Source organism: Zosterops lateralis (assembly GCF_965231275.1).
Source record: "Zosterops lateralis genome assembly, chromosome: 18".
Classification (NCBI taxonomy): Eukaryota; Metazoa; Chordata; class Aves; order Passeriformes; family Zosteropidae; genus Zosterops; species Zosterops lateralis.
The window spans coordinates 1,399,307-1,409,041 of record NC_139778.1 but is presented as its reverse complement, the minus strand read 5'-3'; the positions used below and the strand labels follow the sequence as shown (position 1 = coordinate 1,409,041).

The window sequence follows — 9,735 nt, the reverse complement described above, 5'->3', positions numbered from 1 at the left end:
TTAAAATAAAACCTCCTTTGAAAAACAACTTAACCTTAGTTAAGTTTTACTTCATACCATGTCACAGTTTTGAGCTTCCCAGGACTTGAATGTGGCATTGAAGTATACTGAAGTTATACTCCAGCAATGTTGCGACTTAAATACTTTACCCACAGGTGTGTTTTTTCATTACTGGCTTGCTTAAATGCAAGTTAAACAGTCTGTAGCTTAACCAGAGTTGGTTTTTTTCACTCCCGGCAAAGAAGAGGGAGGAAAAAAATAGTTGAAAGCACCTGGAGGCATTCAGCCCTTTCAGTACTCACCTGGCTAAAACAAGGCTATGTAACAGTGGCAGTAGACTCTGCATGATGTAAAGTTACAAGTTAGTTACTTGCCCGTGGTGTGTTTCCCATCTAGTGGCTCATAAAAGCCTGCTGTGTTCCTTCCAGCTGTGATCTCTCATGAGGACACTGCTGTGCTGCTCCTCACACAGCAGAAACCACCACCCCCCTTGGAACTGGACCACAGAGTTTTCCTGTCTTGACAGTACTGACACCTGGTGGGAATAATGCACAGGCTCACATTGGTCAGAACGTAAATAAAACCATGGACATAGAACCTCCCCATGTCCTGAAACAAGGGATTTCTCTTGAAAGGGCACTTCATCTCGACTGAGACTTAATTAAGGAACATTTATGAGCAGCTTTTCTGTTTTTTTGGTGGAGGTTCAATAGTCTCACAGGGGAAATAAACATTTAAATATAGACATGCTTATTTCACTTACTTTCGGCCCAATAAATGGGGTTCTCCAGCCACTTCTGAGCATTAAATACCTCTAGACAATTAATCTTGGTGAGTGTTTGTGAGGGGCAAGAGATTACATTGACATTTTTAGAGTGCAACTATTCATTGTGTGTCTCTTTCATTTAATTTAATGAGGAAGTTTAAAATACATATATACACATGGAGACACACAATTTCCTGAATCTCTCCACGAGTCTTACTTGGTCAGAGTGGATGTACCTGACATAATTTTCATATCAATAATTACATCTTTCTCCTGCCATATACAACCAGTAAACTTTGAAATACATTGGAAGCATGTGATATTACTAAACCACTGAAATATCCCTTGGCTGAATACTGTATCAAGTAAAAAAATAAAAGCAAACAGGATATTAATTATAAAATATAAAATATTAGTTAAAATAGTAACCCTAATAATAACTTAAGGTTTTACAGACACTTAAGTGGCTGCCTTTGGAAGGCAGCCCATGTCCCTGGCAGGTGTTGAGGTTGCAGATGCAGCTCCCAGGGTCAGTAGGTCAGTTTGGACGCTCTGCTCTGGAAAGAAGAGCTGTCACTTCTCACAAGGACCAGCTCCAGCTCCTGGAAGTCCTGAAGTCTGGCAACATCCTTGTCCTTGTAAGGAACAGACAGAACAATGTTTCGTCACAATAGGACACGAAATGAAAATGCTTGACTCTAGTCAGTAGAAATCAGGAGGTTTATTTACAATTCATTCATATGAATAACATGCTTTTATAACACTCTGTGCTAAGGAAACGCATTATTGGTCCACAGCACTGACACCTCTCCCACTGGCTAAGGAACAGAAATAGCAAATAACACCTGTTGTTATGGGAAAGGAGTATTGTTTACACAAGGTTGTTTTGGGAAAAAGAAAACTGTTGAAAAGTTTCCCTTGGGAAGAGCTAGCAATTCTCAGGCTTAGAAAACACTGAATCCACAACATATTATTCCTAAACATAACTGGTTGTTATTATTTATAAAATAACTATAGGAAGTAAAAACTAAAATTCTAGTGACATCACACCCAATAATAACAATAAACAATGAAAAAAATCCTGCCAGCATATACTCATTAAAAGTGTAGCAGGTTTGCTTGTTTAGTTTTTCTCCTCAAACTTTTTCTTCCCCTTTAATCTCTTTATGAATTGGCTGTAATTGTGCATGTCACTTAACCAAGAGTTGTGTGTTTCATTTACAGACCTCAGGAATATGTATTTTTGGAACAGAAAAGCAGATTCATTTGTTAACAGCATATCTTTAAATTGTTCATATGCCAGAATATTTAAAAAAAAATTATGATGAAGTTTTAAGAAATGTCCAATGTCCCTTTGAATCTGTCAGTTTAAGGCAGTTTTTATTTAACAATGACACATTGCCAGTCTTTTTACAAAAATACCTTCTCTCATGTCTGCAAAGTCAAGTTAATCTCTTGTTTCTATTCTTACCTTTCTTACAAGTGTATTGGGTAGTTTTCTGATCTTCTCCACTTGCTCTGGATTAACACCCAGTTCACAGCAGCTCACTCTGAGCAGATCTTGATAGGTCAATTCTTGTCTGTCCAGTTCTATCTCAATGAAGTCATTGTCTCTCAGGTTCTGGACTCTGACCTTGAGCACAAGTTCTGACAGAGGAACAGTTAAAGGGTTAACAACAAAAAAGACAGCCAACTGAAACCTAACACTACAGTATTTACCATTATCTTCTGAATTCAGGTTTTTTAACACAATCCCTGTGATCTCACTGAGAAATACTGTGCAGCAAACAGAAGCTTCCAGCAAAAAGATGAGAACCATGTTAACACTTTGATCCACCCAGTTACAAAGTCGAGTTGTTACCCAACTACCAGAGCTCCATTTGATGCAAATGTAGTGCATAATTTAATTTTTCATGTTACACAGACTGATCTTTCCATTGTTTCACAAAGTATTACCATGGTTAAAATATGATGTAGTAGACATTTTACTTACCTGAGAAGAAAGTTCAAAGCACTTTTGGCCACAGAATTCAACATCTCTATTCTATAGAGTGTGAAGTGAAATGATTATTTAACTTCTTTGTTCACCCAGTAAGTGTAACAGAACTAGCAGACACGGCACCTCTTTACCTTGCACGTTACACGGGAAGGTTCCAGTGAAGAAGAAGGGCTGGAAGGCGGGTGCAGGGCCCCCGGGGGAGGTGTGTGGCTGCAGAGGCAGGGCCTGGCCCGGGGAGCAGAGCCCCAGGCTGGGGGCTGTGGGCAGCCCTGAGGCCGTGGGGGGCGGCCGGGCTGCGGCATCCGGGGCCGGGCGAGTCTCGCTGCTGCAGGACGTGGCTGTGCAGGTGCTGTCGGCCTGAGCTGCTGATGGACAAGGGCTAGTTTCACTCTGGGAAGCAGAAGAGATGGAAGCACTTTCATTCTGGGATTCTGCCAAGCTGCCTGGAATGCTTTCTTCAGTGTAAACGTTAGGGAATGGCGGGTTGGCCAAGTAGTTCGCAACAATGGGTAAATTTAAATCCTTCACTCCTTGACATTCAGTTTGTTCCTCTACTGATGAAGTTCAAACATGAGGGGTAGGGGATGGAGAGAGAAAAAAACCCATCATGTTACTGGATAGATCTTCCTCATTTTGAATATAGTTAGTTTTTCTATTGTGTCTTGAAACTACATCACATTCCAATGTCGTCAAAGAACGACACTAATGTTTAAGAAGCACGTAACACTTGGGGGCCAGTAGCTGTAAAGAGAAAAAAACTATAAATGTCTTCAGTATATTCTGTTTTGTGAAAATAAACTGGGAGGAAAAAATAACCTTTGAAAGACACATCATTTTAGCAGTGTTATTCCAGTGCTTTCAAATGAACTGGATGACCAGCAGTCCTTTATTGAATCTCATTTTAAAATGTTTTTAATAGCATTGCTGTAAATAGTTTATTATGACCTAGGCCAGCAAATTCAAGCTAGTATTTCTTCAGGGAAGTGACAACTTGCTGTAATACCCAAACAAACTCAACTCTTGCATAAAAGCACTGCAGTAAGTGGCATTCCTGCCTGAGGATTACAGAACAATTTATATAGTGATGTCAAAGCAGTTCAGAAAGATCTGCTCAATGATACCACACTCCCAGAATAAAAACTGGGAGAGAGGGTAAGTGATATGTCTATTCTCCAGGAAAGAAAAATAAGACAACTGTGAACAGAGTTCATCCACATGTCCTTGACAGTTTAGATGTTAAAAACAGGTGAGTCATTTGCCACAAACTAAGCCCAAGAGATGAGCACCTTGCCCAAAAGAAAGCAAAAGTATCCTGTAAGAACATGCCATTCCTTCAGACCTAACTGTTGGAACCTGAGTCAAGATTTAGCTGCAACCTTGTGAAAGATAACCCTGCACTGTTTGATGTGAGAGCAGATCATTGTAGAGAGCAATTTAAGTGCAATTGCAGAAGACAGCACATTTCCAAAGGCAGAGCACTTTAGAATTTTAATCTGGAGCACAGTACCTAGATGCTGATGGCACTTGCTCTTGTTCAGGAGTGTCACACGCATCTAACAGGGTTTGCTGGGCATATGAAAAGTGTGAGATGGCAGAATTACAGGGCAAAAATTAACCATACCAACAAGTCACTATAACAAGGTGCTCAGAAGGCATAACTTCCTGATTGATAAAGTTGTTCTGAGGGGATTTGTAACACAGCAAACTGCACAATTGTGAAAGCCCCCATTTACAGCCTGCATGCCAGCTTTAGCTTAATGACAGCCAACAGGAGTGCAGCAGCACACTTCCCAAAGCTGTGGTGACACAGCTCAGAACACAAGACCTTCCTACCTGAAATCCACAGGTCTATGAATTCAAATATGAATTCCAGGTGTAAATCAGAGCTATCTAATGAGACACAATGCTCCTAGCCAAGGTGTTGCCTATTACCACCTCAGATAAAAGCAATAAAAACATTTTAGCATTTAGACCAAGAATTCTAGATTAAAGAATGGAACGGTACCTCCCAAAATCCTGCGGATGTCAGGTTTTGATGTCAGCTGTGCCGCCAGCTCTCCCTGAGCAGTGAGGAGCTGCTTGTCTGCACCAGCCTCCAGCAGGCAGGACACCACCCGGGCATGGTTCCGCTTGCAGGCCCAGTGCAGACACGTCCTGGGGAAGGGAGTGATTTATTAAAAAACTCTGGATATTGATCTAATACCAATATCCAACTATGACGGACAAAGACTCTCTAACAGTTTAAAGTCAGAAAGTGTCTGTTTATTATGTTTATTACGACGCCGGGATCGCTCCCAAATACACACACACAATTTACAGATGATCACAGGGTCTTTTATGTCCAGGAGTATAGAATACCCAAAACACAAATGCACATTCATAACTCTGGTACATCCCATTCCCCGCTCTGTATGGTAATTAGCCCAAAAAGCCATTAAGCGTGGGGAGTTTGTTCTTTAAAATGGGTCGGTGGTCTTTTTTATAGGGTGGGGTCCCAAAATGATGAAGTAAGATGGGTCTTCCTCCCTTGACTTTTTAACCTTTGACAGCTGAATCCTGTTTTTTCTAGGATTGTATTGTATTGTATTCATGGGGTCTATTGATTATTCAGGATGCAAAAGCCTGGTTTGACAGCTTCCCTGATTTATCAGTTCCTTCTATGATTTATCAGTTCCTTCAGTCTGGCTTCTGTTAACAAAAAGAGAAGTCCTGGCTACATTATCTCAGCACTATCTATTTTGACTAAAGTCTTTAATTCTTCTAAATCAATGGGAATAAAGTGTCCTTCATTGCGGCACTCTTTAAAGTTTTGTATCTCTAAGTTGTGCAGCACAGGGCCCTCCTCTGCCTTGCAGAGTGACTCCCACCACTGTCCCACACAAGCGACTGGACCGGGATCTTGATCAAACACGCAGTGACAGGTGAAAGGAGAGCGACCTGCTTTTATCGTGATCCTCTTTAGCCGTAAATCTCCGCGCCTCCCAAGATTAGCTCTTCTGTATTTGCAAGTGGGAAAACTAAGAAACACAAGAGCTGCGCCCCCGTTGTAGCTCCCTCACCCCTCAACGCTGGTGATGGGTTGTGGTGAGCCCCGAGCCCAACCACCCTGAGCATCGCCCCAGGAAGGGCGGGGGGGAAGAGCCGGGCCCCGCAGCGACCCCGGCCCAGCCCTCGGGACCCCGCGCCGCGCCGCCGCCCCTCACCAGCCATCGATCTCGTTGCGGGAGTCGATGTTCACCCCCGCGCCCAGCAGCCGCCGCACCTCCGCCACGTCCCCCAGGGCCGCCGCCTCCCGCAGCCGCTCCTCCAGCTCCCGCTCCTCCGCCGCGCCGCTCATGGCCGGGCCCGGCCGCGGCCCCTCCCCGCCGCCCTCATCGAGCCCTGCCCTCACCGAGCCCTGCCCGGCCCTCCCCGCCGCCCTCACCGAGCCCTGCCCGCCCCGGGCCCGCCCCGGCCCTCCCCGCCGCCATCTTGAGCCCCACAGGGAAGGAACGGCCCTGCCCCGGCCTTGCCCCGCAGTTCTGTGTCCCCTTCTGGGCTCCTCAGCGCAGGAAAAACGAGGAGCTGCTGGAAAGGGTTTAGCAAACGCCACAAAGATCTGGAGCATCTCTCTGATGCACTGCGGGAGCTGGGGCTGTTTGGTGTGGAGAAGACTGAGAGGGGATCTCATCAATGCATTTAAATACATGCAGGGAGTGTCAGAGGATGCTGTCAGACTCTTTTCATTGGTGCCCAGCGACAGGATGAGTTTAGTTTAGTTAGTCTTAACTAAACTAAAATACAAAATGTTCCACCTCAACATCAGGAAGAACTCCTTTACATTAAGGGCGGTAGAGCTCTGGAACAGCTGCCCAGGGAGGCTGTGGAGTCTTTCACATTCCAAAGAGAGACATTCCAAACCCACCTGGGCACATTCCTGTTGTCACCTGCTCCAGGTGATCCTGCCTGGGCAGAGATCTGGGGCTGGGAGATCTCCAGAGATCCTTTTTAACCCAAATAATTCTGTGATTCAGTGCCCCCCTCAGACACTGCCATGGGTGCCTGGACAGGGTGAAAATCCAAAACTGGAGTGTTGACTCTGGTGGGTTCATCATCCTCTGACATCCAGAGCCCTGTGTGGGGGCTTGAGGGGAGAGAGCTCCTGGGAAGAGGGGAAAAGCTGCAGGTGAAAACTGCCTGCCAGCAAAAGCATATAATAGAATTATTTAGGTTGGTAAAGACCTCCAAGGTCTTTGAGTCCAAGCCATCATCTATCACAGTGGCCTTGCCCTTTTTGGAGTGTTTTTTTAACCAGCCTGGCTCCTGCCTTCGAGCTATGAACCTGCCATGGGCTGGGAAAGGACCACCAAGGATGGGTTCAGATCCAAGGATTTCCCCAGTCTCCAGCCCTTCCCTCTCCAGTGTGTTGCTCACACTCTTAATTAAATCACTGTGCCATGTGTTGGGGGAGCACATTTAACTCCAGGCTTTCTGGTTTGGCATCAGTGTCTGCCACCAAGGAGAAATTTTCACTAAGCTGTTTTTTAATTTAATTGCCTCCCTTTTATTGGTTACTTTTCTTATTAGTGACATTATTTTTAATCTACCATTTAATTTAGGACTTGGGTTGCTGTTCCTTTGCTCTGCTGTTCCTTCTCTGGTAGTTGTGGCCATTAGGTGAAGACACCATTACCATTCAAACAGTTTCTGAATATCTGTCCATATAAATAAAGCTTCAAAGCACAAACACTCATCTTCCTTTTAATCAGTCAGGAGAGGCAGAGTCCCACAGGCCAAATGTTTCTCTGAGAGAAGGAGCCCTGCAAACCACCCTCATGAAAGCAGGAGGGAGAAGGAAGCAGTGACATTTTTAACTACTATGGCAAAGGTTACACGGTGACTCAGTGGCAAGTTTTTCACACCAGATCACATGCTTTTGATCCCATGAACAAAAATTTTGCCCAGCTGCTACCAAAAGACTCAACAAACTGTATGAAAAACAACTGGATTTGGAGAATGGTTTGCAAACAAGATTTACCTTGGTGGCAACTGCAAATTCAAATCCTAGAGACCTGGAAGACCAGCTCTCAACTGGACACTGCTGTGACCTGAATATTTGTGTTTTAACTCATTTCCCTTTTCAGTAAAAGCATCTTAAGTGATCACTCTTTAGCTCACTATCCCTTTTGTATTTTTTCAATGCCTGTGTCATAAAGCTGTAAAACAAAGACAAGGCTCACACAAGTGGAAACCTAGTGATATGTTCTAGGAAGCAGGTTGCCCTCTTGCACACTGTGAAAGCTTTAAATCCTGAATTTTTTTGGTCTGTAAAAATCCAATAGGATTAGTGGCAAAAGAGCTTTTTCCAAAATAATACAAGACAACTCCCAGATGGATGGGGAAAAGGTACTCGGGAGGAGTGCAGGGACAGGCCTAAAACCAAGGGACAACACTCCTGTGATGTTCTTCAGTGCCACTGCCACTAGATGTCACAGTGGAACAGCAAGAGGAGCCTGGACTGTGGCTTTGTGCGTCTTGCTGTAATTGTGAAATGGCTTTAAATTTGTCTTGGCACATCCATAGTGTCTCCATACAGCTTTGATCCTGCAGATTTCAAAGCTTTGTGTGGTGCAAAGGGACATTACGCAACATTTCCACACAAGCGCAGGGAAACCCAGTGCAGGGAGCTGCTTTCTGGGGGGTTGTGGGCTTTTATTTTTTTTATTTTTTTTTTTTCTTTTTCTTCTCTACTTGAGCTCCTCTCCCAAAGCCGCACAGGGCTTTTAAGGACTTGAAGCCGGCGGGCGATGCACTGAGATGCTCTCTCTCACGCTCTCCTGGGATGAGTATCCTACTCTGTTGTGTCTGTGCCAAGCCCTGTTAAATGGAGCTTGGGTTCACCATTGCTTAGTTACACAATGTACTTCTCCCTGGAGTCATGAGATCTCCTTCTGCAAGGAAGGCTGTGTGGAAGAGGATTAGCAGTGAGTTCACTTGACTCAAACCTCCCCACGGCCACCATGAACCTCCTGCTCATGGAGGTTCGTCCCCCGCACGCAGAGCCTCAGACCCCCTTGTACACATGTGCCCCCTCTCCTTTTATTGGCACTGATGTCACACTCACCAGCTCCCAACAGAGCCTTTCTCTGCACCTTTCCCATATGACAGCTGAGTTTGTGCCTGTACCTGTGCAGGGCACACATGCACACACAGAGAGCAGCAGGGCCTGCAGAATCTGGAGGCGCTGGGCAGGTGCTGGATGAGCTCTGGCCATCACCTTTGGAAGCTGCTGGGAATTGCACATGGTGCTCATGGCTGGAGCAGCATCTTTGCCTCCCAAATCTTAAATGACCTTGAGCTTCAGTGGGAACATGCCGAGCTCTGAGCCTGTGTCTGGACCCAGATTGGTGATGTTTTGTTTTCTCCCTGTTCACCAGCCCTGGGCACAGCCCTGAGCCTGCAGCATCACCTGGCAGACCCAGCACCTCACTATCACAGCCTTGCAGTAACCACAGGGGAGGCCTGGGCCAGTCTTTGTCCCCACAGCAAGTTTTCCAGATTTTATTGGTTAAGTGTTATTATCTGTCTTTACGCAAGCTTCTGACTGCGTCTGATCCTCTGGATTGGTTCTTTTCTGCTTTTTTGGAGAAATCGTGGTCTGTCTGTTTCCTATTTGCTCCTGTTTGTTTTTTTTTTTTTTGTTTTTTTTTTTTTTTTTTTTTTTTTTTTTTTTTTTTTTAAAGCTTATGAAGTTTTTTATTTTCTTTACATTTCACGTTTCATTCCCCATGTAACTCCATTCCTCCCCATTAAAACAACTTCTTAGTCATTGAAACTTATGATTAAACATCTTTTAAAATACTTAATTCTCAGTTACACAGGGATACTGACAACTGTACAATCATATTTGAAACACTTGGTCCCCACCCAACCCACCAAAATAATGTTTCTGGCAATTTAAAACAACACTGCAGTTGTGGACTTGTGAGAA

At 44.5% G+C, this 9,735-nt stretch overlaps 1 protein-coding gene across 1 annotated transcript; it reads right to left on the bottom strand.

Moving 5' to 3' along the window:
* Positions 1–457: 457 nt before the first annotated feature.
* LOC310916785 (ankyrin repeat domain-containing protein 40-like) lies at positions 458–6,102 on the bottom strand (the record flags this gene model as incomplete). Its single annotated transcript, XM_083874582.1, has 5 exons — positions 458–1,401; positions 2,238–2,413; positions 2,897–3,319; positions 4,771–4,919; positions 5,969–6,102. The coding sequence occupies 5 exons, from the start codon at positions 6,100–6,102 to the stop codon at positions 1,297–1,299; spliced, it is 987 nt and encodes a 328-aa protein (XP_083730708.1). The 3' UTR covers positions 458–1,296.
* Between the last annotated feature and the right edge of the window lie 3,633 nt (positions 6,103–9,735).